General features: G+C 46.8%; 8 protein-coding genes across 9 annotated transcripts; 5 read left to right on the forward strand and 3 right to left on the reverse strand.

Annotated features, from left to right (window-relative positions):
* Window positions 1-29: 29 nt before the first annotated feature.
* BDBG_06501 (DUF866 domain-containing protein) lies at window positions 30-1,802 on the reverse strand. The gene is made up of 6 exons (XM_031722636.1): window positions 1,762-1,802; window positions 1,543-1,674; window positions 1,188-1,302; window positions 971-1,036; window positions 515-634; window positions 30-415 (listed from the first exon to the last, which is right to left on the reverse strand). The coding sequence occupies exons 2-6, from the start codon at window positions 1,575-1,577 to the stop codon at window positions 272-274; spliced, it is 480 nt and encodes a 159-aa protein (XP_031579464.1). The 5' UTR covers window positions 1,578-1,674; window positions 1,762-1,802; the 3' UTR covers window positions 30-271.
* Window positions 1,803-2,216: 414 nt separating this feature from the next.
* On the forward strand, window positions 2,217-4,588 carry BDBG_06502 (uncharacterized protein). Its single transcript, XM_002623017.2, has 4 exons — window positions 2,217-3,433; window positions 3,521-3,618; window positions 3,690-4,052; window positions 4,137-4,588. Exons 1-4 carry the CDS (start codon window positions 3,105-3,107, stop codon window positions 4,304-4,306), a joined length of 960 nt encoding a protein of 319 aa, XP_002623063.1. The 5' UTR covers window positions 2,217-3,104; the 3' UTR covers window positions 4,307-4,588.
* A 369-nt stretch (window positions 4,589-4,957) lies between these two features.
* On the forward strand, window positions 4,958-6,098 carry BDBG_06503 (uncharacterized protein; the record flags this gene model as incomplete). The annotated part of the gene is made up of 3 exons (XM_002623018.1): window positions 4,958-5,086; window positions 5,715-5,777; window positions 5,901-6,098. The coding sequence occupies 3 exons, from the start codon at window positions 4,958-4,960 to the stop codon at window positions 6,096-6,098; spliced, it is 390 nt and encodes a 129-aa protein (XP_002623064.1).
* Window positions 6,099-6,430: 332 nt separating this feature from the next.
* Window positions 6,431-10,068, reverse strand: BDBG_06504 (GTP-binding protein rhoC). The gene is made up of 3 exons (XM_002623019.2): window positions 8,490-10,068; window positions 8,211-8,414; window positions 6,431-8,143 (listed from the first exon to the last, which is right to left on the reverse strand). The coding sequence occupies exons 1-3, from the start codon at window positions 8,796-8,798 to the stop codon at window positions 7,817-7,819; spliced, it is 840 nt and encodes a 279-aa protein (XP_002623065.1). The 5' UTR covers window positions 8,799-10,068; the 3' UTR covers window positions 6,431-7,816.
* A 67-nt stretch (window positions 10,069-10,135) lies between these two features.
* On the forward strand, window positions 10,136-13,110 carry BDBG_06506. 2 transcript variants are annotated; one of them, XM_002623021.2, is made up of 5 exons: window positions 10,136-10,495; window positions 10,654-10,870; window positions 10,981-11,751; window positions 11,848-12,461; window positions 12,569-13,110. In XM_002623021.2, exons 1-5 carry the CDS (start codon window positions 10,441-10,443, stop codon window positions 12,631-12,633), a joined length of 1,722 nt encoding a protein of 573 aa, XP_002623067.1. In that variant the 5' UTR covers window positions 10,136-10,440; the 3' UTR covers window positions 12,634-13,110. The 2 variants fall into 2 exon arrangements, with proteins under 2 accessions (XP_002623067.1, XP_031579465.1); XM_031722637.1 differs by having other exon boundaries at window positions 10,172-10,495; window positions 10,639-10,870; window positions 12,569-13,062.
* Window positions 13,111-13,570: 460 nt separating this feature from the next.
* BDBG_17402 (uncharacterized protein) lies at window positions 13,571-14,399 on the forward strand. The gene has a single exon (XM_031725132.1). It carries the CDS (start codon window positions 13,759-13,761, stop codon window positions 14,113-14,115), a length of 357 nt encoding a protein of 118 aa, XP_031579466.1. The 5' UTR covers window positions 13,571-13,758; the 3' UTR covers window positions 14,116-14,399.
* Window positions 14,400-14,696: 297 nt separating this feature from the next.
* Window positions 14,697-19,593, forward strand: BDBG_06507 (Ulp1 protease). Its single transcript, XM_002623022.2, has 4 exons — window positions 14,697-16,107; window positions 16,175-16,258; window positions 16,358-16,639; window positions 16,695-19,593. The coding sequence occupies exons 1-4, from the start codon at window positions 15,343-15,345 to the stop codon at window positions 18,627-18,629; spliced, it is 3,066 nt and encodes a 1,021-aa protein (XP_002623068.1). The 5' UTR covers window positions 14,697-15,342; the 3' UTR covers window positions 18,630-19,593.
* On the reverse strand, window positions 19,447-24,601 carry BDBG_06508 (p-type copper ATPase). The gene is made up of 3 exons (XM_002623023.2): window positions 24,544-24,601; window positions 23,126-24,476; window positions 19,447-23,047 (listed from the first exon to the last, which is right to left on the reverse strand). Exons 2-3 carry the CDS (start codon window positions 23,604-23,606, stop codon window positions 19,767-19,769), a joined length of 3,762 nt encoding a protein of 1,253 aa, XP_002623069.1. The 5' UTR covers window positions 23,607-24,476; window positions 24,544-24,601; the 3' UTR covers window positions 19,447-19,766.
* Between the last annotated feature and the right edge of the window lie 141 nt (window positions 24,602-24,742).

Consider the following 24,742-nt stretch of genomic DNA (forward strand, 5'->3'; position numbering starts at 1 on the left):
GCCGGGCTGCTAGGCGGTGAAAAGCATTGGCCAATCATAATCACTTTCTCGGCGAGACAAAGAGGAGGAATCAATAATACAAACATTATATATTATTTATTCCATTAATCTTTACAGCATACATCAATTAATGGCATACAGAAGAATTCAGCCCTCTTCTAGTCCACCGTCCTGCCCATCACTGAAATCATGTTTTCCCCCTCCTCCCAAGGACTCGTAGACCTTCCAGATTCCCGCATTTTTTTCCACCCAATATATCATACACACCGCCTCATGCTCTGCGAATCTCCCAGCTCACGTCTTTGATACTTACCTCCTCACCTGCCTTCTCATCATAATCATACCACTCCCCATCGCTAAGATCGACACTTGAAAATGCCGTCGATGATTCTGCTCCCTTCGCTTCCCACTCTCCCTAGTTATCCATGAACGTAACAACCGTTAACAACACTCAAAGGACGAGGGAAGTGCACATCATTATTATATATATATTCACCAGCAGCGTAAAACTCACATCAGCCTTAAACTCCGTAAACTCCAGCCCTCGACAATCGAACTCGATGATTTTTTGCCCCTCGCTTTTCGATTCATCATATGCGATTGGTCCGTTGGGGATCGAGGCGGAATGTGTCCTCTTTTTTTAATTTCCATTTCCATTCATAAGAATATCAATCAGCATTAAACCTTTTTTTTTTCTTTTTTTCAGCGTGCCCAAATCTAGCATAAACAGGATGATGCTAGTCTAGTCTCCCCCCTCAAAAGGAAAAAGTAATGAAAAAAAGAAGAAGAAAAAAAGGGAAGTAGTGGAGCTCTCGTCGTAGATAAAACTCTGGATAAAGAGTCCAACCATGCAAGCAGGCGAGCAAGCATTCAAGAATCAAAATCGCATCAGGGGGACAAAAGGCATTCAGCAAAAAAAAAAAAAAAAAAAAAAAAAAAAAAAAAAAAAAAATATGCCTGCCAAACTCACCCCACAGAGTCTACATTTCCATACGAAATTTGCCTCACCCCGACTGCCGGGGACCTCAAGTTTCTCCTAAGAGCAACAAGTCAGCTTTCAGGTAGAAGAAGGTAGAAGAAAAATACGGGAGTGGTCATTCAAATAATATGACGACGCGCGCATGGCCCAGTAATTTGAATGAGCCTATATATATATATATATATAAATAAAGATGTTCATCACTCACAAATCTATTAAAGCTCACCCAGTTAGGGTGGACTTCCCGGCAGGAGGTGCATTGCACTTTAAACGTGTAGAAGTAAGGGTTCTGTTCCGTGTCCTTGGGCCGGAGATTCGTGACCCTGCGTTGTACAGTAGTTTTATTAGTATCAAGAGCCACCACTGTTGGATTTTATGAATGTCCGTAGAATGTATTTTAATATGGGTAAAATCATGCGAGTATTTAGTATTAAATGCTGATGTTGTCCAAACCAGGACAGGTGTGGCGGGGCGGGGTAGGTACAGGCGGGGGGGGGGATAAGCTCCGACAGGATGTTAGAGTGATAAAAAGGAGACAACAGGTTAGAAAGGGGAATACTTGCCCTGATAGCTCCGCAGAGAGTACAAGAGAGTACATTTTAAATCAACTTTGGCTGATTCCCTGGTGGAATTTGGGGGTTTGTATCGCTCAGCGGGTTGGTTGATCTCTGCGCGGTGCAATTGGTTTCGTGGAGCTAAAGATTTAACTAAGTTAGTTATTTAAGTTTCCAGAGTATTTAGCTAAATATAAAAAGGTCGAAAAGATTGTTTTTTCTTCATGCACTTTGATGTTTGTATGACAGAATTTATTTCTCATTATAACTAGTAGTATTTATTTTTAATTCTCTCTTGCACAGTAGTTTCGAATAAATAAAGAGTACAAGAAGTATAGTTGCCCTTATATATGAGTTTTTCTCTTTGAACGCTATTTGCAGCAGGGAAATGCACAGAACTTGTATCCAAAACCAAGGGTTTCTGATAGGATGAGAGGCAGAGTCCAGATAAATTCGTCGCAGCCCTGACTGAATATGATAAAAGAAAGAGCTGGCTCATTTGCTTTGAGTCGAACTAAGAATCTCGAAGTAGTTATCTTGTCATCCGATTTTTGAAGCCTTGTGCAAACAGCTATCCTACGCAGTATATCGACAAACCTTACAAGCAGCCTCTCTCGCTTATTTACTAGTAGTTCTGATACATAACCACAAGAGCAGCAGCAGCAGCAGCAGCAGTATTGTCCCTGCGGTCAAAAGGTGAGCAGTCGTTTGAGTTCTACGCTTTCTTCTCTTTGCCTTGCGGACATGATTGGTTGACGGTTATATTTCCAGCAGCCACACCCTGTCATCACAGATCAACTGGTTTCGGAGGAATATTACCTAGTTAGCTAAATAGCTAGTTACCAGGGGCATCACAGGTTGAGTAAAGTCGCTAGAACTTCAATAATTGAAAAAAGGCCCTTACATATATTTATATTAATCTCCATTAGTTTCTTATTCAAGTGTTTCAGATATTCAGCAGAGGAACGGCTCCTATTCTTTAGAAGATGAATACCAGGAGGAGAGGTTATTGTTATTTAGTTACATCCAGCTCGCACATAAGCAGGGGTAGCTGTCAGCATCAAATGTGAGACATCTTGTGCTCAGAAAGCCCGGAGGGGATGAGAATATACTGCGTAAAGTAATGTATATCGCATCGGACTCGGTGCAATTCTCTCATTATTATTTCAATGAATGAAGGCTAGATATCGTTCTCAATCCGCATATCCCTACAATTCCATCCCATGCAGGCCGAAGCACCGCACCGCGAATAAATCCAAAACAGCAACGAAACGAATAATATCCCCGAGACTACGCTACGGCAGCCTAAATATCTGGACCAAAGACTCTGGCTTCGGATTCCAAGCCTGGGCATGTCTTGGCCCGAGACAACCCGGGCGCGGAGAATTGCAGATCATATCGCAAGGATTGATTGATATCAATTCCCACAGCCCCCGGCATATTTATATATATCATACTATAATATATTATTGTCATGTTTACGACTCCGGGATGATGGCGATTCATGGAGGGAACATCGCCGCCGCCCGTTTCTTTTGGCAGCTCTTTGACTCAAGAACGACAGCAAACTCATGTTGTCCCACCTCCGTCCCCGGGTCCTGACTTCCTCCTCCTCGAGCCTTTACCGCCGCCGGATTCGTCTCCTCGCTAGCACCCTTCTCTTCGTGCTATTCGTTTTCTATTACCTCCGGAATGATAGAGATGACGCAAAGCCGTTACCACATGGCCATGGACATGATCCACAAGCCGCCGTTGTGGTTGCTGGCCTGCGGAGCTCAAACACCAAATGGCTGCCCAAAGCATTCCCTCAATGGGATATGCATATCTATATTGCGGACGACGAGCCTACCCAACTGCGTATCCCCAGGAATAAGGGGAGGGAGGCTATGGTTTATTTGACGTTCGTACAGAGTGAATACCACAGCAAACCTTTTTTTTTTTTTTCCCTCTCTTGTTCATTTTAAATAATTAATTAATTTATTCATAGATACATGATTGATCATTACGATGACCACCCAAATGATACTGCCGTTCTCTTCCTCCACGCGGACCAGAACCAATGGCACAACGACGATGAGAAGTACGGTGCGTTCGAGAAATCCCCCACGCCGAAAAAAAGAACCAACCCGGAAATCCTTCTAACCAAGACTCCCCAGATGGTAAGCGCATGCTCGAGCGCTTCAACCTCCAACACCTCGTACGCGAAGGCTACGTAAACATGCGCTGCCACCCGTACCCGGGCTGCACCACGGGACTCGATCTGACCGCAGTCCCGACAGTAGTAAACACCAGCGAAGCAGCAACGATCGCGGGCATCCTGCAGAACGCTGCCACCCTCTTCCCCGGCGCGACAAGCCTACCGGGAGAAGTTGCGGTGGGTTGCTGTGCGCAGTTTGGTGTTACGGCCCGCGCCATTCGAGAAAATCCGCTGCAGAGATATGAAGAATTGCGGCAGTGGTTGCTTGACACGCAGCTGTCGGATCAGATTAGTGGGAGGGTTATGGAGTATATGTGGCATGGTAAATGATCCGCCCCCTTCCCCGCCCTCTCTTGTTCTCTGTCCTTCTTCCTCTTGCTAATATGTGTATATTACATAACTCCAGTTTTGTTTGGGCAGCCGGCAAGGCACTGCCCCGATCCACAGCAATGCTATTGCCAGGTCTATGGACGGTGCAATCTCAATTGCGTGGACGGGGATTGCGGGGTGTATATATACCCGTTTGGTGCGGGTCGTTCGTGGTTTAATCGGATAAAGGATTACCTTGGAATATAGTTGGTTAAAAGGGTTCATTGATTTGGTTATTATTTCTGGTTTGTGCTGGATAGATTTTACATGGCTTGGGGTTATCTGGCCCCGAAGGAGGTTGATTATTCCGGCTCTTTTTGCTTTGTTCTTCGAATTATCTTGTTATATATGCATACATAAAGAATAGAGTTATAGATAGATAGATATAGATAGGTTCTTGACAACTTCGCAGTCCAGAAAGCCAGAAAGCATCATGGCATATCAAATATTTTCCTCAACAGCACATCAAAAATCTGCAACATATGTGACATTTCCGAATACACTACTATACCATTTGCTCAGTACAGGATTAATCGTGTATGTTTTCTACAAACATCATCACCGTGGCTGAAAGGGTGGCGTGGCGGTCGGTCCATATAAGGAACAAATCCGATTTTGCTCCAACAAACAACATTTTTTCCCATCATCAATTCAAATCAAGAACATAAATACATAAATACAACCACAACCACAGCCAAAAAGCCAAAAAGCCAAAACTCTACCCACACTCACTCACCCACTCACCCACTCACTCATTCAAACACATTCATTCATTCATCCATCCGTCCCTCCCCTGTCCAATGACGAAGGACCAAAACTCCACTGTTCCCGTACGCTGAGGACGCGCCTTGTTGAACGATGTCATCGTCTGCTGCTGCTGCTGGTGCTGCTGCTGCCGGTCAACAACCACCGCGGCCACAGTCGTCAGCGAATGCGCCCACGTACTTTGAGACGCAGCGGGAGGAATTGGTTAGGGAGATTGCATTGGTGAGGATTCCTATTTGTCTTTACTTTTTGTGTCCGCTTTTAACTGTTATTTTCATTGTTACATATATAAAACTACTGAATCTCCTCCCCTTCCCCGATGTTTTTTTTTTCCTTTCCCCTCACCCAGCGCGTGTGTGGTTTGGTTGTTTTTTATCTTATCGCGTTTCCATGCCGTGACGAATGGCAGTTTTGTTATTTCCATGTCCCTTTGCTGCTTTCTGCTTTTGCTCCTTTATTGAATTGAACTTTGCTCTGAGTATATTTCTTCATGCTCCATGCTCAAACTTCATATGTTTTGTTTTACATATGGAATGGCGTTATCCCTAACACTATCCCTGTCACATTCATCTTCATCGCGAAACCAGTTGAGATGATAGTGTTCCACCCTCCGTCAAATGCCATTTGCCTTCTATAGGGAGAGGAAGGGAGCAGCAGCAGTCTCTTCTGCTCACAACCTTCTCCATCATCTCCATAACCATCATCGTCCGTATGGGGAGAAGAGGGAAGCCATTCACTCACTCCAAAAATACAACCCAATCTTCCAGTTATGTCTATATAATATAATATCGGCACGCTTCCCTTATAAACCATGAGCCTACCAACTCTAACAAAGGAAACATACAACCAGAGCCTCGAACAAGTCCTCCAAAACATCAACCGGCTGAACCGGAATCTGGAAAGCGTCATCACCGTAAGTTGACTATCCTACCCTCAAACCCCCAAAGTTTCTTTAATATATATATATATATATATCGACAACCCACGTATCCATTTATACAATGCAAGAGAACCCTAAAAATAAAAATAAAAACAGGTCGGCAACGAATTTTCCTCCGTAGAGGCGCTATGGTCGCAATTCGAGACGGTGATGGGGCTTGGTAATAACAATAACAATAACGACATCGACAACGACAATGAGAATGAGAATGAGAATGAGAATGAGGGTCATGGTGAAGGTGCGCAACATGACGACCATGATCATGAGGATGGTGAGAGAGGTCGTGGACACTGACGAGGACGAGGACGAGGACGAGGATGGAGCGGCCCATATCCGGGTCCCGGTCGAGAATAATAGGTTGACCATGAGGAGGCGATGGAGATAAGTTGTGATGATACATAATATAGATAGATAGATGTGTTTGTAGGTGTGTGCACGAATAGAAGCTGAAGGGGCGACAGTTTGGTATGATCCATATGGCATGATAGGATTTTTGGTCTTTTTTGGTCTTTTTTGGTCTTTTTTGGTCTTTTTTTTTTTTTTTTTTTTTTTTTTTTTTTTTTTTGATAAATAGATAGAAATACACATATGGGATGTATAAACCACTAGAGGGTTGATTTTATGTTATTTTTCAGTAGATGTTCAGCTGTTCATAACATGCATACATAGAATCACTACATTCTCTTTTCATCTATTTATCACGAAACTCATATTTCATTTCCTTCAACAATCTCCTTACATTCACTTCCTCTACTACTCCTCACATTCTCTCAATTTCTCACTCTTTCCACTTCACTAACTCACTCATCAATCTCTTGACATTGTACTGTGTACTGTACTTTACATACATGCATGCACACACCTAACCTAAACCATACCCTCTCCATTCCCCAACCCACTCTCTCAAAAAAAAAAAGCATGTACAGTACAATTCATATCTCAAATAAAAAGAAAAAACAGCCCGAAAAAAGGGAATATATGGAAAACTGATCAACTTAGAAGAGAGGAAATATGTTGGGTTAAAAAAAAAAAAAAGAAAAAAAAGACAAACACTTTCTATATGCATTTTTGTTGTCATGCCTTGGAATGTATTTCATCATCATCTCAATTCACTTTCAAAATGCTCATTGGGGAGGAAAAGGTTCACACACTCAGAGTTGATTTGTAAAAAGAATAAAACAAAAAACAAAGGAACCTCAAAATATAGTTATAAAAAAAGGGCGAATGATTAAGGAGAGGTGTGAAAAATTCAAAATTGGAGTTAAAAACATACTATGGTAATAAAGGCTAAAAAAAAAAGCCGAGAAACATTAAAACTGGCCAATAGACAACAACAGACGTGAAAGACAAAAAAGACATATTTGCGCCATATCGTACTCTGTGAAAAAAAATAGGAAAATGGAAAGCATAAAGGAATAAGGGAAAAAGAAAAACGCCCATGAAAATGGAGGTAATGTTTGTATAATCAACAAGGTCACGGTGACCTTTGTTATCGCCGTAGAATGAAAATTCCCCCTGTCACCGGTGGGCGGGTGGTCAGGGACAGGACACAAGCAGCAGGTCATCAAAATGACAGAAAGAATCAATGCCGGAGCCAGAGCCGGGGCCAAGAAGGAAAAGGGTAAAAGGACAAAACAACATTTATACCGAGACATGAAAAGCATCCGTGTAGTGCCATTCATACATTGCAAAAAGGGGGGCATTTCGTCAGCGGGGAACTGGAACGTTGTGTTCATATTTTCGTCGTCCTCGTGAGGGTTCTTTTGTTTGGTGGGTAGGTGGTGGTAAGTAAGGTCCGAGTGTTCAGAGGAGGTTGGTCCATCCCAACAAGTGTCGTGAGTATATCGTCTGTAGATGGGTGGGGGGAAGAAGGGGAAATATATTGATCATCCGATAGGTGATATGGGGAGCGGAGGTTGGAAAGGGTGAGTCATGAGATTAGGGGGCAGGGGGCAGAATTCATTCGCATTCCCCCCGGGTGAAATAAAATGGAACCGGGGGGGGGGTGATGTTTACAACAACTTGCACGTCCGTTTTTTAGCTCTCTTGCGACCTCCTCCGCCCCCATTAGATGAGTCGTGGCCCTGCTCTTCAATCCCAACAGCGGTGTTAACGGCAAGTTCAAAGACCTCGTCAACACCGCGCATCTCTTTGCTGCTACACTCCACATATGTGGCGCCCATTCGTTGAGCTACTGTTTGGCCTTGTTCGGGGGTAACAGGAGTTAACCCCTGGGTTTTAAGAAGCTCGATACATGTGCGTTTGTCGCGCAGGTCAGATTTGAGGCCGACAAGAATTAGGGGTGTTGTGGGGCAGAAATGGAGGACTTCGGGATACCACTATATATAGATCGATATGATTAGATTGATTTTCCGTGGTTAGAGTACAAGTTACAAGGACTCTTACCTTATCCATCACGTTCTCGAGTGATACAGGGCAATCAATTGCAAAGCATACGAAGAGGAGATCTGTTTCAGGATATGAAAGTGGACGCAGTCTGTCGTATTCCTCCTGACCGGCTGTATCCCATAGGGCAAGCTCGACTGTCTTGCCGGTTGGTACGTGCATGGTCTGAGTGATATAATTTTCGAAAACAGTGGGAACATATTTCTACGAGAGTAGCATGTTAGTGAATAAAATTGATAATATCAATTGTACTAGGCACAATAAATAAATATAACATACCTCTGGGAAATAACCCTGAGAATAACTAATCAACAAACAAGTCTTCCCGCAGCCACCATCTCCAACAACAACAAACTTTTTCGAGTATGCGGGGGGTTGGGTGATATTTGTTGCCTGGGACATTCGACTCGAGGCCATGCTCATATTTGTGCTGACTGTGCCATTGCTCACTCGAGTGCTCTGGCTTCTGGCGTGTTTTCGACGGGGAGTGAGTGGTGCGGGAAGGGCCTTTTCATCGACAACAGAGGAATGGCGGCGAACACGGCCGGCGCCATACTGCGGGTGCTCTTCGTACCCACGGGTTGCCATGGTTTGGGTTCAAAGCCTTTGGATATCAACAGGGGCAAGAACTTTGGCTCAACAAAATGGCTGATAAGGACTCCGGTTTGGCTGTTATCTAGTCGTTTTATGTTGTATATAGTTGTAGCAGATGTCGTGGAAGGGTATGCAGGGGTGAGTGGAAAACTTTGGAGAGGAAGAGAGAAGAGAAGAGAAGAAAATAGATATTTCTGCACAGGATATGTATGTATGTATGATGCGTATCGTTGTGGGTGGTGTAGAAAGAAACAGGCGAGGAAGATGAGGAAGATGAGGAAGATGAGGAAGATGAGGAAGATGAGGAAGATGAGGAAGATGAGGAAGATGAGGGAGGGGAGTAGGAGAAGCGAGGAGGGACAAGGGGCAGGAGGAGGGGGAGTCAAGAACAGGGGGGCAGGCAACTGAAGAGTCGTTAGAGCTGGAAGCTGGTGGAGGAGCAATAGTTATTCTTTTTCTCTTTTTCTCTTTTTCTCTTTTTCTTTTAATTTTAATTTTAATTTTTGAGTTGGCCGGAGCAGCAGTGAGATGCGATAGATGGGTGGTGTGGGTGTGGTGCGGGTACGATGGCTGCGGCCAATGTTTACACCTGCTGGCTACCATGGCAACGCGCTCTCCGCAGCCGCCACTTGTCTTCCAGCTAAACACCGCTCCTGGGATATTTATACATATCATATCGCTGGATGTTCCTCGATGTTCCTGGATGTCCACTGGTGGGCACTGTTCCCACTCTGTCCTGGGCCCTGGCTCAGGCTCAGGCGGGCTCAAGCTGGCTGCTTCAAGGAATTCAGGCGCTCTAGACGTCTTGTCACCCCCTGTTTGGCCTTGGTTTTTGCCCTGTCGCCCTCTCCACATGGGCGGATCCGAAACAACTAGATGGCAATAGTTCCTTGCGTCATCCTGGGTGAACAATTGGAGGCGGGCTGAAAAGCATCCAAGCTTGTCCCTTATTACAGAGTACTGCGTATTGTGGTGCTCGATGGAGCGCTATCGGGGATAATTAACTATTATTTAGAGGAAAAGATAGTCCTGGTGGTCTAGCCTCAGACGTTTCCGCCTCAGAGCACGAGATGTACAGCGTAATGATTCTTTCTTACTGCGTATACATTTGAGAATCCTTATGGAAAAACAGCTCCCGTCAATTTGAGACGTCTTTGAAACTAGTTACCTACATGTACAGATGAAATAACAATGCATTTCTCAACAGCGTACGGAGAGTACTACAACAGAAAAATAGATAAAACAATACAAATAGATCTCTGCAGGGGCTGCTCTTCCGCATTCATTTTTTTGTTTGTTGTAAAAATAGCCGCGACTTATTTGTTGTCCATGGTCCGCCCCTGACTAAGCTCCAACAGCCGAGGGCTGGCAGCTTTGACAGCCTCAACTTTCCATACGAAGAACTTCTCCTCCACAGCTATTCATTATTGCCTCAATCCTGCTACACACTATTGGATTCTATTATTTGCCTACCATTTAGATGCATTGGGGTCCCTGTCTGCGAGTTGTCCCGTAATAACCCCCTGGCTTATTCTCTGTTTTTGGATGTGCTAAGCTCTATAACATAACTATATGGCTCTCTTGTCAACTCTTCCCCGCCGCAATTGTTCTCTCAGTCTGACACGGAAATTTGCCCATGACTAAAGGAAAAGCAGACCAGCCCGATGCGGGCTTAAAAGGCTTGGACCATTGTATGTTCATTCATTCCATGTCGTTGAGTTACTGCCGTTAATGCGCCTGCCAATGTTTACGAAACACATTCCCATACTTGAGAAAAAAAAATATGAATATAAATAAATAAATAAATAAAAACACCCCAGAGCTAACAAAATAGTTTGAACTTGCGCAGATCAACAGAAACTCCCCAAATGGCGGTACAAGCTACGTACAGCCCTTCTCCCCCTGGTGCGGTGGGAAACGCCCTATCTCGCTTGGTTCCAGGCACGAATGCGCACCCCTTCCCTTGATTCTTGGTTTGCGATCACCGCCAATTTGGGTACCCATACCTTCTACATGGTAATGCTACCTATCCTATTCTGGTGCGGCTATACAGAGGTTGGTCGAGGGTGAGTCGCGCGACAGATTGGATTTCCTCTATCTCCCCCGCCTTCTCCGAGTATAACAGGGTATCGAGATGCGGAGGAGAATTGAGGATGGAGCTGATACATCTATGCAGATTAGTACACCTCTTAGCGTCGGGCGTCTTCATCAGCGGCTGGTTTAAGGACATGTTATGTCTTCCTCGACCCTTGTCCCCACCCCTCCATCGCATTACCATGTCTGGCTCTGCGGCGTTAGAATACGGATTCCCCTCTACTCACTCGACCAACGCAATCTCCGTCGTCGTTTACGCGCTTCATCTTTTAAACTCGCCTGATTCTACTGCCAGTCCGGTCACGAATACTATCTTCCGCATTGTCCTATACATATTTGGCACATCCATTGTAATTGGGAGGCTATACTGCGGGATGCATGGGTTCTTTGATGTTATCATCGGCAGCTTCCTTGGCGCTTTGTTGGGCTTCTTACGATGTTCATATGGTGAGACGTATGATGAAATTATCTATTCAGGCTCGATTAATACGGTGTTTGCGGTGGTTGTGGTTGTTCTTGCATTGGTTCGAATGCACCCCGAACCCGCCGATTCGTGTCCATGCTTCGATGATAGTGTTGCTTTCGCTGGAGTGTTGATGGGCGCGGAATTTGGGAACTGGCATTTTGCCCAGACCACGTTTGCTTGGGGTGACCCTTACCCAGGGACTGTCCCTTATGATTTGGCAAAGGTTGGCTGGATCAAGACTATCCTGCGGATTATTCTTGGGGTCGTGATTGTCTTCTTGTGGAGGGAAATAATGAAACCGTCCCTCCATAGGATACTGCCCCCGATATTCCGTGTCATAGAACGACTGGGCCTTAATCTTCCCAGAAGATTCTTCACGCTTGCATCGTATGTCATACAGGCCAACCACCCTTACCCACTCCCCCCTCGCACACCCACCTAGCCATACCAGGAACCTCAGCTAAAAACGTATTAATCCCACAGCGAATACGAACAAGTCCCCGGCCACCTAAAAGACGACGACATAATCCCCAACGTCTCCGAAATCCCCTCCATCCTCACCTCAATCCGCCACCCGCGCCGACGGGCAATCTCCATAGGCCCGCAATCTGAAGCAGACGCCTACGAAACACTCGCTTATCGGGAGAAGCGACGACGGGAAAGTACCTCCTCCAACCAATCGCGCAGCGTCAGCGCCGGACGCAGACTTCCACCCACCATTGAGGACAAACAAAACATGCGTGACACGTCGTCCGCCTCTTCCCCAGCTGCTGGTGGTTCCCAGAGATTCGGAGGCGGGGAAAACAACCCGGTGGTACGGAGCCCGCGCAAACTTGATGAGTACGAGCATATGATGGGGACGGGGACACCTGTGTTTAGCGCGGAGAGCACACCGAATATGGATGGTGCTGGCGGTGCTGACGGTGCTAGCGGTGCTAGCGGCACTGGCGCGAACGCGGATGTGAATGTGAATGTGGCTGCGGATGCGCTTGAGTATCAGCTTGGAGCTGAGGAGGAGAAGGAGATGTTTTCGAAGATCACGCCGCCGCGGGTACGGTACGATGTGGAGGTTGTGACGAAGTTAGTTGTGTATTTTGGTATGTTCTCATCCCCTCTCCCCTCACCATCCTTTGGACCTTATTTTCTTTGTGGCGCCCCCTTTTTTTTTTTTTTTTTTTTTCGCTAATAATATATGAATTGGTAGGAATCGGCTGGTTGTCTGTTGAGGTTAACCCGATTATATTTCAGCTCATTGGATTAGGGCCGTAGAGTTTTTTTTTTTTTTTTTTTTTTTCATATTCCATAGTGGTTGGCTCTCTCCCTCTCTGTGGCATACACATTCTCACACACACACACACACACACATATATATATATATATATAGAAACACTCATATCAGCAGGGCTGATGCGACTAGAGCTGGGGTGGGGTATATATCTTTATTGTACAGTATGTTATTGTTGATGAGTTGATGAGCATGTGTTTACAGTAGTTTTATTCAGAATTGTTTTTTTTTTCTTCTTGGAAAGGTTTTTTTATAGGTATTTTTGGTATTCTTTAGGCTTCTTGATTTCTCCCTTGCTCAAATATATATATATATATTCATTGTTCAGCAACCTTCCTAGCGCCGGGACGCATATACACGCAAATAGATGCATTGGAAGCAAGAAAGACAAGTGAAAAAAAAATAGAACAACATAATTTATTGCTATGTTTGTTTTCTTTCATTTCTTCTTTGCAGTTCAGTACTTCCTGTGTACTACTTAACTTCTGTAGAATTAATTTATATGAGCTCCCGCACCTGATCAGGAATAGCGCACTCCCAAACCATGGCACACTGTCAACGGCCATAGACTAAACCCAACCAGGCAACATTGCCCACTCCACGTGACCCCCAGCCACATGTTTGCCGCCCTCTCCTGCGCCATATATAAACGCGCTTGTGGCCCGGCGCAAGAGACAAAAGTTAAGTTGTTCCATTCCGCCCCATCGCGCGTGTTGCTTGCTCAACTTTCCGCCAAACACCACCTCATTTCCCCATCTCCGCCGGATGGTTACGGAGTACTTGTGCTTGTACAGTACATTTAGGGGCGGCGGGAAAACTCCGGGATCTTCTTTTCTCCTCCACGGCTCCTCCCGTTCTATCAAAAGCGGAAGGAAGGAGGGGGGGGGTTCCCTTTTTTTTATTTTTGTTTTTATTTTTGTTTGTTTGCTTTTTTTTTTTTTTTTATTGTATTTATTTCATTTTCATTTTTCATTTTTATTTTGCTCCTGCTGTTTTAACTACATGAACATGCTTGCGCGTGTTGAGGGAGATTGTTTTTCCCTTTTCTTCTTCTTCTTCTTCTTCTCTTCTTCCTGTCGCTTTTCTTCTATCATCTTTTCTACAGCTATATGCTATACCACCTCTACGATTGCTACTACTACGCTGCGTCGTTGATTAAAGCTCCATACACACTACCTATACATCCTTGTTATATCCGGCTTGTACCATATCTCTCTAGCTTCTCTCCGCAAGCTTCCCCCCCCAATCCATCCATCATCTATCCTCTTTGTTCCCCAGATCCCTGTGCAAGCCAACTCTACTCTTCTACAACAAACCACCCATCTATTCGGGACAAGCCGTTGGCTTTGCCTTTTTCGTTCTGTTTCCTACTTCTTATCCAATCTCCTCTGCCAACTACACCAGTGCATGCATGCACATGTATGTACGAACATCTACCACGACGAACGAACAGCTTTTGGACCTAATCGTCGTCTACCTGTTTGCTTTGGAAGAAAGCATTCCACGCGCTGGTTTCTACATGTTTGCAGAGTAAAGAAACTTGCATGGAAGTGGTTGGATCTCAGCGCGGCCCTCGATTATTTGCCTCTGTACCCCCCGTTACTACTGTATACATCCCGCTGTTCATCTTCATTTCTCCCCCCCTACGACCGCCACTACTACTACTACTACTACTACTACTACTACTACCTCCCTTGCCTGGGTCATCTTACTACTTCGTTCTGATATCTAACTGTGTGTTATATCTCTCACCTCACCTTTTTGTTCGTCTATCCTCGAGGTGTTTTGGCTAGGAGTCCTGTCAGTGTTGAGGTTCAGTCGAGCATCTGGCAGATCTGATATCCCCTATATACACACTTCACCTCTCTATTCACTTCAACACAACAACACAGCAACACAACAACAACACAACAACACTGCGCAGTGAATTGAGCCGCAGCTGCCTGGCAACATCACGAGTCCGAATCGGGACAGCGAGCTGATCGTACCTGCTCTTTTCTGCTTCCCTTTCTGCTCTTTCCTGCCCCCGTCGTTGTTTACCATCAACACAACAACAACAGCAACAACAACAGCAACAACAACAACACAAAATATATAAACAACAACAACATCCCTCATCCCTCATCACCATCATCCTCTTTACATTCTCCTCTGCCACTTACGGTTGAACTTCTCTTTTCCATCCACCACTCCTACGAGATTATCTCCAGAACGATTTCGTTGCGCTGCAAATAGCCAACCCCTGACCAAGCCAAACCCTACTGCTCCTAAGTCTACCAAAGAGTCGAACTTGTCCCTCCTTTTCAAGGGGCTATTGCTTCTCACGTCGCTACAGCCTCGTGCTGCTGGCCAAAATCTCTTCTGCGGCCGCTTGTTGAAAGTTAGACTTGTCCTACTCTGATCAGGCCGCGTGCTTGGACTTCTACCACGTCCTCACCGTTGATAAACATTGGTGTTGCTACACGGTCATCATCATCACCATCAACATCACCATCCCTATTCCATCTGTACTCTCAACACGAAGTCTTTTTTCTTTTTCTTTTCCTTCTGCTAAGGTCTCTTTATCTTGCTTGAGCTATCTGATTGGTCCTCAGCGCGCTCTAGCATTTTCTTGACCCAATATCTCTCTTCACACTGCCCTACTCCCATTTTTTCACTTCTCAATTTTAAGCTGCCGTCGAACTGATTGCCCCATGTCCCGGATTCTTCGACACGTTTTAATACAAAACTTTCAAGCAGCGCAGGCTTCCGCCGCGGAGCCCACTAATATGATGGACTGGGAACCAACCCCCCAGGAAGATCTTCTTCCACATCCCGCACCCGAGACTAGCCACCAGCAAGATCAACCTAGTGTCAGTCAATCTACACTTCCTGTCAATGATGTGGAGGAAGATACCTACCCACAACACCTCCCTATTTGCCCTCCAAATCCTCTTCCGTTTGTTCCGGAGCCTGTTCCGGAGCGACCTCAAATATACCCCCAGCCAGAATTCTTGAAGCCTCGAAGAAAAACTTTACCTCAACCCCTTCTAAGCGGGCCTCAACCACATCTTGTCAACGTTTACCGTGCCCCACCAGTTTCACGGAAGAGTCTTATTGATCAACTTACATCTAAAAAACATCGTTCTGGCAACCTATTACCGCCAATCTCGAATCGCCAAGCATATTTCCGCAATGTTGCGGAACCAGCAAAAACCTGGTATATGCGAAACCAGGCTGAAGATATTGCAATGCAACGACCGATGGTTGAGCTTAGAAACCAATTCACTACCCGAAGAGGCAACAACCCATATCCATATACTCCCTCGCGATCGGCTCCTCAGTCGGCGGCTAGCCCAAATTCACGCAAACGGCGAATCGAGGCTGTTGATGGCTACGCATGCGATGAGCATAGGGCTTCACGTGACGGCCAGGGGGGGATGCACAATCACAAACAACCAGCAGGAGCACAGGTTACTGTATATATCCCCGTCTTCATTTTTAGTATCTTGGCTTGTTGCTAACTATGTTTTATCCTTCCTCCAGGCTATACCCGAGTCACCTATTGACACATCAATGGTCGACGCGCCTCCTTATGAAGGCTCCCTACTCCAAGCATCTCCAGTCCATGTACGCGAGAAAAAAAATAAAAAAAATAAACCCCTAACCTTACCATCTATGTTTTAAACTGTGTTTATTCTAATCTGATTTTTTGTTGTCTTGTATTAGGGTCGTACTGAAGATGACATCCCACAAATCCAACGGACTCCTCAACACATGCCTGGTACTTGGCCAGCGACTCCAGTTTCTGTCCGCCAGATCGCCATTCCACCCACTGAAATATTTCACCTGAGCGAAGCCGACGCCGGCTATATGCGAGACCAGGTAGCTCTAATGTCGGGCGCATTGGCTGGATGCCGACGAACTTCAAGCCACGGGATGGTAGTCCCACTGTCCGATGGCAATGCCATTCCTCCTACATCTCCAGAACATGCATATGAGCTTCAACGAGTGAGTGCTAACAAACCATGAATGGGACTAGCGTATACTAATTCGTTGTACCCAGCTTTCATACTTGCAAGATATATTGCAAGAAGTTTCTGACACCTATTACCCGATACTAAGATCATCACGTTTCGCTATAGAAGCAGTTGGCAACAGAGTCAGACACACCTATCGAGAATTCCTTCAAGCAGCTGTTGAAGTCGTGGGAAGTGCAAAAAGACGGGCAGTGGCGATCTATGATAAAGTGACTTCTAAATTCGTCCGGCGCAGAATTAATCGCCAACAACAAGACACCAGAAATCTTCGTCGCGCGTCGTCTACCGAGCGCCACCAATTGAAAGCTCGGAAGTTAGGGATGGGCCAGAAGAAACAAGGCTCCTCATCCCCCCAAGTCATAATTGACGAGTATGAAGATGTCACACCTCCTCGCCCGCCTCGCGATATGCCAGCCTCAGGCATGATAGACTATTATCGTCTTCCTAAGGAAAAAGCTCCTACCCGAACACTACTCACCACCACCACCACCACCACAAAGGATGGTATTGTGAAAGGCGCAAAGGTACAGAAGAAAAAGCTGAGTGACAAAGCCAAATCGAAAACCAGAACGTCTCGAAAGCTGGCTCAACTTAGCCAAGAGGATGTGAACAAAGCTGCCCTTCCGCGAGCTCCAAGACGCGGCGAGTTGATTAAAGGAGCTTGGCCAAATGCCATACCACCTAGTGCAGCTGCTCTACGGGCATACCATGAATCTTTTGCGAAATTGAGGAGTAGACCTATTGAAGAGATGTCGGGAATTGATATTCCCGAGCCAGAAAATTGGCCCCCTCGTCCCCAACTTCCCCCGACTACTACTCCTCCTTCCTCACCCCCGCCGACAGAATTGCCCCCTCCAGCGGAAGAAATCACTTGTCAACCTGAAGCATCTGTTGAAGCTGAAGAGCCTGAGCCACCCAAAGAGGGACTGTCCCCCTCCTCTCCCGAGTACGAAGGTTTTCTGACCAGCCCATCTCGACCACGACGCGAAGCCAAAGAAGTCCACTGGCTTGAATCGGAATCTCCAATGGGACGGCCAATTTCTTCAGTGCGAGCCTACGATCCTCTTTCTCGTGTCACGCCATTTCAACCACTCGAGTCTGTCACAGCAGAGGAATCGGGTCGCCTAGCTCTAGAGCTAACGGATAAGGAAACACCGGCAGACCACTCGGTCCAGTACGACCAACCCCTTCTACGATCTCCAGAAGTCCCCTACGTCAAGCACTTGACAGCCAACTGGGTAGCTAAAGTAGACCGTGCGATGGCTCTTTCCGACAAAAGTGAGGTTGGGACCACGCCTCGCGGCGAACCCCTCACCCGGAAAGCCCTGAACACGTGTTACACGAAGCTCGAGTGGCTCAACGATGAAGTAATCAACGCGTATCTCGAGTTGATCGTCGACCATGCACGTCAGGAAGCAGGGAATTCTGGGCGGCACGACAAGCCCAAGTACCACGCCTTTTCAACATACTTCTTCTCGAACCTTCGGGACAAAGGTTACGAGAGCGTAAGGCGTTGGGCGACACGTGCCAAGATCGGGGGCGAGAAATTGTTGGGGGTGGAGACGATTTTCGTCCCCATCCACGACCGCTCGCACTGGACCCTCATGGTCGTAAGACCGGCCGCTCGAACGATCGAGCATTTCGACTCCCTGGGGTCACCTTCCTTGGGCCACATCGCCACGGCCAAGGAATGGCTCCGAGGTGAGTTGGGCGACCTCTTCGTGGAAGAGGAGTGGCGGGTGCTCCCGTCGATTTCCCCACAGCAAAATAACGGCAGTGACTGCGGGGTATTCCTCCTGACGACTGCCAAGTTGGTATCGTTGGGCAAGCCTCTGAGATATGGGGCGAGGGATATTCCCGAGATCCGTAAAAGGATCGTTGCCGAGCTGATGAATGGGGGTTTCTTCGGTGATTTCGACCCGAAGAAGGACGAGATGTTTCCCGCTAGGTCGATGCTGTGATGACAGCATAGGTTCTTTCTGGGTTCATCTTCGTTTTTTTCTTCTGGGGAGATTGCATCTTGCCAGGGAGGGGAGAGGAGGGGGTGGTTTTTTCTTTTTTTCTTTTATTTTTTCTTTGGACGAGGGATCGCGTTTTTTTTTTTCTTTTTTTTTTGGTACGAGCCCGACTCGCAAGATCCGGGGCTTTCTCCGTCCTCCTGCGTGCTTCTGGGTTTGTAACCTTTTCTTTGTCTTTTCGGTTTTTTTTTTTTGGTTTTTTTTCTTTTGGTTAAGCCCGGTACTCGAGCCCGGCTTTAAGCACTCCCGTGCTTATATGCCTTGGAGTTTGTGTATTCGGTGTGTTTTTATTAGTATTTTTTCTTTCTTTTTTTGTCTCGTTTTGCATGTTGGCAGGAAATGGTGCTGTTTATTTCATTCCTCGTCCTATCTGGCGTTTTTACTTTGTAATTTGGAAGGGTATGTATCTAGAGCTGCTATTTTGTTTTCTCTCTTTCTTTCTTTCTTTTTTTTTTTTTCGTTTTGATACCCAATGTTTTTCGCGGGGGCGTTAAGTTTTGTTTAATTTTTTGTTTCTCAAAAATAGATTTCATGTTTGGACGACCCCGTTTTTTGTTGTCATTATATTTATATTCTTTCATCTTTTATAAGAGTATGGGCCGGCGGTTGGGCCCCATTGACATTCTATACCTTCTCTTTGCCTACTGATTCCGCTTCTTAGCAATACGTGAATTCATCTGAAGAGTCTTGCAGCGCACTATCGCCGTTCATAATATGTCAGTTAGATAATTCGAGCGCTACAGGAATGATAGGAGGATGAGCAGAACGACTGTCGTTGGTGACATTATTAATATATAGTTAATAATAAAGGGAGCTAAGGTAAGGTATCAAAGTGAACTAGCTTTGCAATGCGGCCAACATCCTTCAGTACAGCAAAACCGAAATATTAGATTAATTAACCAACCCATCCATGATCCCATACATGGAAGACCCCGTATCCACAGGTAGCAAAGGAAAAAGAAAAGGAAAGAGAGAGAGAATGAATAGCGTGAATACCAGGAGAGTAGAAAGGGGGTGGAGTGGGACGTGTGACGACAAACCCCCTCTTTCTCCCTTTCGCCCCATCCACCCACATCCATCCTATATCAACGTGTCCGCCCTCAAACCAGACCACGACCACGGCCACGCCCATGACACCCCCACCCCCACCCCCAAACTCAAACTAACCACCACAACCGGCAATAGACTAACCACTTCCCCTAGACCCGCATAGCTCGGCTCAATCCGAAACCCAACCGCCTCAAACGCACCGCCCGCAAATAGCACCGCAAACACATTGTACACCACCGCCCACGCGATGTTGAGCCGGATGCGCCGTGTCGCTTGCCGCGAGAGGTCTAGGAAGGTCAGCAGGCCGGCTAGGGAGCCGGAGAGGATGCCGACGTCGGCGGCGTCGGCGGCGATGTCGGTTGCGTTTGTCATGCAGATTCCTAGGTCGGCTTGGGAGAGGGCGGGGGCGTCATTGGTGCCGTCACCGATGAAGAGGACCTTTTCTTTCGGGGGGGAAGGGAGGGATCGGAGGCGGAAGAGAGAGGTGGTGGGGGTGGTGGAGGCAGAGAGGGAGAGGGTAGGTATCGGAGCCATCTGCAGCTTGCGGATGTATTCTGCTTTGCTTTCGGGTTGGCAGAGGCTGCGGACGTTGTCTGTGTCGAAGTTTAGGACTGTGGCGACGGCGCGGACGGCGAGGGGGTTATCGCCTGAGAGTAGGTGGGTGGTTATGTTCATGCTATGTAGTCGTTTGAGGACGGCCACGGCTTCGGGGCGAATGGTGCTGGTGAGGCCAAAGACGGCGAGGAGGGTGTCGTTTTGTACCACGCAGAATGTGGTCAGGGATGCTTCGAGGAGGTCTTTGACTTTGGGGTGAGATTCGACGCCGAGCCAGGAGGGGCTGCCGCCTTTTATTGTTGTGCCTTTGTCGGTGGTTATTTCGATGCCCTTGCCGATTACTATCTTGGAGTCTACTTCGGGAGGAAGGGTGCTGGTTGTTTGGGCGCCGTTGCCAGCTAGATATTGTGTGATTGCCAGGGAGACGGGATGGCGATTCCCCCTTGTAATCATCAATGCCACTCTGCTTATTTCCTGGCAGGTTTTACCTGATTCTTTGCAAAGAAGTGTTTCGCAAAGGACAGCCAGCTCGCCCGATGTCAAGGTTCCTGTTTTATCGAAAACAACATGGCTGATGTTGCACCCAACTTCGAGAGCAGCTCCCGTCTTGAATAGGACGCCCTTTCTGGCTCCTACCGTGCTGGCAACAGTTAGAACCATTGGGACTGCCAGTGCTAACGCACAAGGGCAGCTGATAGCTAGGATCGCAATGGCATGCGTAAGAGCGTTGACTGACGATTTTGCATCATCCCAATTCCTGACGAAGCGGTTGACAAGAACCCAAATGAGGAATGCAATACACGCAACAGCGAGGATTATGGGGGTCAGGTATGAGGCAGCTAAATCTGCTCTCTCTAGTGCCTTCGTTCTTGATGATGCCGCCGTAGAGACGAGCCGTCTGACGATGCTGAGGGTATTTTCTGACACGAGCCTCGTTACTCGGTAATTTATCTGGCCATTGATGATAGTCGATCCTGCATAGACATATGCCTTCCTGGAACGAACAACTGGTTCATGTTCTCCAGTAATGTGCGACTCGTCTATTTCCGCGCTGCCGCTAACAACGATACCATCAGTGACAATAATTTCGGAGGCCTTCCCTTGAATGATATCTCCGTAATGAAGGAGTGAGCTATCGACAGAATCGGGTTGGAAGTCGCCCGAGTCCAAAAAGGTGCTGGCACGGAAACTCTTATTGGTATTGGGGGACGCCTTTTTAACAAGACAGGCAGATTTTGGTTGTGATGTGCCTAGTTTGATAGCATTCTGAGCATTTCTCCTAACCCATGCAGCCATCAGTCTGCCTAAGAGAATCAAAGTGATCAGCAACGAGCTGGTCTCGAAAATAGGGTGACCCAGCACTGTCTTGTCTGTCGAAAATCGCATCTCGAACGCATATGATACCACAGAGTAAATATAAGCGCTCGTAATGGACAAGACAACCAGAACATCCATATCTATTTCCCTCCGGTATATCAACGACCGAAATGCATGCATATATATCGGGATTGCGAGAAGTTGTACGACGGTTGCAAGTGCAAAGGCCGAGGATATGAACGAGGTTTGTTTCGGGAAAGGGGCATATCTAGCAAATGGTGCCCATGCAAACACGAGCACTGGGATCGTAAACATTGCGGCCACCACAGTGCGCCCAACTAGCCAGTACCAGTGTGAGTTTGCAATAGCGTGAGCAATACCTTCAGAGGAGCTGTCGGTAGCTAGTTCCGCATGGCCTCTGCTGGATGTTTTGGTGGAGGCATTTGCCGCATCAAGCATATCCCTGATCCCAGTAGTCTGGGGGTTATAGAAAACTTCATACGTCCCATCGCGAAGGGGTACGACATGGCTAACCCCATCTATCTGTTGGATGATGTCTAGGCCCTTTAAATCGAGATTTCTGATGTGGACGCGCTCTCCGGAGACATATGTGGCGGCAAGCCCTGTCCTAAGGATTGTGCATGTGAAGCCGGTGACTTTCTTGATTCTTGAGGTGATCTCTGCTGGATCACTAACTATGGACGAGTCGTATACCAGGTCTGCGCGGTTCAACATAAAGCTGGTACGCACTTCGCTGACACCAGTGTACGAATTCAACAGATTCCGCAGTTTGGATTCGCATCCCGTACATGTCATCCCGAACACACCGAGTGAAAGAACATACACTTTGTCGACATTGCCCTTCTCGATATCAATTTCGGGAGTCGGCTTAGCAGTATTCGTCGTCGCGGCATCGACTTTGTCCGCTGAAGGTTTGGAGGAAATCAAGGTGGATTTGCAGCCATTTTGAAGAAGAAGACTTTGCTTGCGTTCGCGGCTCACTCTACAGCAAGATTTGTCGTCAGGAAACACGAGACGGCGGGGTACACTGTAGAGGCATCTGTGGACGATGTTGCTGATGCGGGAAACGAAGGAAGCCTCCCCAGCTTTAACAGATCCAGAGAAGGTTGAGAAAACACTCTCCTCCCCCCTAGGTCCTTTATCTGAAAGATGTTCTGAAGCCATTCTCAAGTGTCTCGTACATGGCTTCCGCGCACGTTGGCGGCTGAGAATGTGGCCGAGACGTCGAGGCGGGAGCTCAGCGTTTTCGGGAAGGAGCATCGCGGAGTACCTCCTGCACTCTCTGGGCAGAGTAAGACTCTCCTCCCGATATTCTTCGCGCACACAACAATTCTCTCCTAGCGGGAGGCTTGCGGTGTCTTCGCTATGCTGGTCGTCCATCGAACATAGACGTGTGGCGTACTCGACAAGACATTCGTCTGCATTCTCAAGTTAGCATGGATTTTGATCTTACTTGCATGGACAGAATGTTTTCAGCAGCAATTGCTTTCATATACCTAAAGAATCGCAGTCTCCACCTCCTCTGCAGCACGGATTCTCCTCAGCGATGGAGGGAGGGGGCACTTTTATTGAATAAGACGGCCAGACGGTAGCCCGCCCTGAGCAACACGACTCCAACCCATTCTCAAATTCGGTTATCGGCGAGGATAGACGGCGAGGAGGTGGCGTTTTGAACCTGCAACATGTTCCCTCCTTCCTGCAGCAGGATATCCTTTTTCCCTTTCCTTTTTCGCTGTTGTCGGTAGCCTTCTCCTCACCAGGGTCGTCAATCACACCTTGCTCGCTGACGAGGGGCTCGTAACATAAGCCGCCCGGGGTAGGTGGGCGGGTCTTGTCTACACCATCTTCCTTATTCATAGACACTATAGAAACCCGAGGGCAATGCGATTCCTTATCGTCGGGTTTCTCGACAGATGGAGTCCGCGAGTAGACAGAGGAACTATCGTCTGGATCAATTCTTTCATCCGCAGCCGACATAGTTGTCGGTGTAGCTGTAACTGTAGCTGAACAACATGTACTTCGGGATTCCACACTGGCAAAATAAAAGAGTTTTGAAGGTAAAACTCCAGAGTTTGGGAGCTCTTTTGGGGAATGTATTTATTTATTTATATTATTCTATATAAATAAATAGCTAGCTCAAGACGCGACGTGAAGTTTTGAAGCGCGTCAATATAATAAGTCCGAACTGTTGAGCTCATAGATCTCTTGCATTTTTTATTTTATTTTATTTTTTGTATGAAAACAAACTTGCAAATGCACCTTCACACTAGTCTGGCTTTCGTGCAGCGAGCGGTTCATGCACGATCAACCAGGCTGGGCCGGAAACGGTCTGGGGTAAAGCGAGCTTTCTATCCGCTCTGACGGGAGTCATGGGAAAGGGATCAAGATCAAGAGTCATTGGCTTCATCTTCTTTCGTCCCGTCCTTTGGAGGAACATCCTTTAGCAGAACAGATGTGAATAGATAATGGAGGGCAGGACAGAGGTCAGAGCCGACCACACCCCCCCCGCCCCCCCGTTATACACACTTCTTGCGAGTGAGCTGGCGTCATTTGTGCTGCGCAGCGTGCAGGGCCACACTTCGCGGAACATTATTGCCGTTCGATTGCCACCAGACAGAGTACGAGACGTTGACTCGGGAAGTTTTCTTGACTGATCGCTACTGATATGCAGTTAGCTTAATGGTTTGTACGCATAGTAGAGTAGGTTAATGGCGTTAGCGAGATTGCTAGCCCACCAATGACAATACATATCCGTGACAAATATTTGTCTAAAATAGTGTAGCCACACATGTAACTAATATAACCCTGCTTGCTAGCTTCTCCGAGAATAATGAAGAATCAACCATCCTGCAAATAGATCAAATAGTCAATGTGAGATCGTTAAACGCCGTCATGACATTCGAGATTCGCGTACCTTGTATAAAAATCAATGATGTAACCATCTCTCAAATCCGGCGCCCTGGGATATATTTATTTTAAATATCCCGCAGAAGCTACCATAACAACCCCGATGCGGTGCCTTGGAGTCAAGGGAAAAACGAAATAATTGGAAGCACGAAAATGGAAGAGGAAAAAGAACCTTTCAAACTGGCAAAAAATTCAATTAGCAACAC

This window comes from Blastomyces gilchristii, assembly GCF_000003855.2.
Source record: "Blastomyces gilchristii SLH14081 genomic scaffold supercont1.14, whole genome shotgun sequence".
Lineage (NCBI taxonomy): Eukaryota > Fungi > Ascomycota > Eurotiomycetes > Onygenales > Ajellomycetaceae > Blastomyces > Blastomyces gilchristii.

Coding starts and splice junctions, on each gene's coding strand:
- BDBG_06504 (XM_002623019.2), bottom strand. CDS start 8,798: ATGGCAACCCGTGGGTACGAAGAGCACCCGCAGTATGGCGCCGGCCGT. Junction 8,415..8,489: donor CTCAGGGTTATTTCCCAGAG/GTATGTTATATT, acceptor CTACTCTCGTAG/AAATATGTTCCCACTGTTTT. Junction 8,144..8,210: donor TCGAGAACGTGATGGATAAG/GTAAGAGTCCTT, acceptor ATCTATATATAG/TGGTATCCCGAAGTCCTCCA.
- BDBG_06501 (XM_031722636.1), bottom strand. CDS start 1,577: ATGTACTCTCTTGTACTCTCTGCGGAGCTATCAGG. Junction 1,303..1,542: donor CTCTCTGCGGAGCTATCAGG/GCAAGTATTCCC, acceptor TGTACAACGCAG/GGTCACGAATCTCCGGCCCA. Junction 635..970: donor GGAAATGTAGACTCTGTGGG/GTGAGTTTGGCA, acceptor AATTAAAAAAAG/AGGACACATTCCGCCTCGAT.
- BDBG_17402 (XM_031725132.1), top strand. CDS start 13,759: ATGCTATACCACCTCTACGATTGCTACTACTACGCTGCGTCGTTGATT.
- BDBG_06502 (XM_002623017.2), top strand. CDS start 3,105: ATGTTGTCCCACCTCCGTCCCCGGGTCCTGACTTCCTCCTCCTCGAGC. Junction 3,434..3,520: donor GAGGCTATGGTTTATTTGAC/GTTCGTACAGAG, acceptor ATTTATTCATAG/ATACATGATTGATCATTACG. Junction 4,053..4,136: donor TATGGAGTATATGTGGCATG/GTAAATGATCCG, acceptor ACATAACTCCAG/TTTTGTTTGGGCAGCCGGCA.
- BDBG_06506 (XM_002623021.2), top strand. CDS start 10,441: ATGACTAAAGGAAAAGCAGACCAGCCCGATGCGGGCTTAAAAGGCTTG. Junction 10,871..10,980: donor TATACAGAGGTTGGTCGAGG/GTGAGTCGCGCG, acceptor ACATCTATGCAG/ATTAGTACACCTCTTAGCGT. Junction 12,462..12,568: donor GAAGTTAGTTGTGTATTTTG/GTATGTTCTCAT, acceptor ATGAATTGGTAG/GAATCGGCTGGTTGTCTGTT.
- BDBG_06508 (XM_002623023.2), bottom strand. CDS start 23,606: ATGTCGGCTGCGGATGAAAGAATTGATCCAGACGATAGTTCCTCTGTC. Junction 23,048..23,125: donor TGGAGACTGCGATTCTTTAG/GTATATGAAAGC, acceptor TTGAGAATGCAG/ACGAATGTCTTGTCGAGTAC.
- BDBG_06507 (XM_002623022.2), top strand. CDS start 15,343: ATGTCCCGGATTCTTCGACACGTTTTAATACAAAACTTTCAAGCAGCG. Junction 16,259..16,357: donor TCCAAGCATCTCCAGTCCAT/GTACGCGAGAAA, acceptor GTCTTGTATTAG/GGTCGTACTGAAGATGACAT. Junction 16,640..16,694: donor ATGCATATGAGCTTCAACGA/GTGAGTGCTAAC, acceptor CGTTGTACCCAG/CTTTCATACTTGCAAGATAT.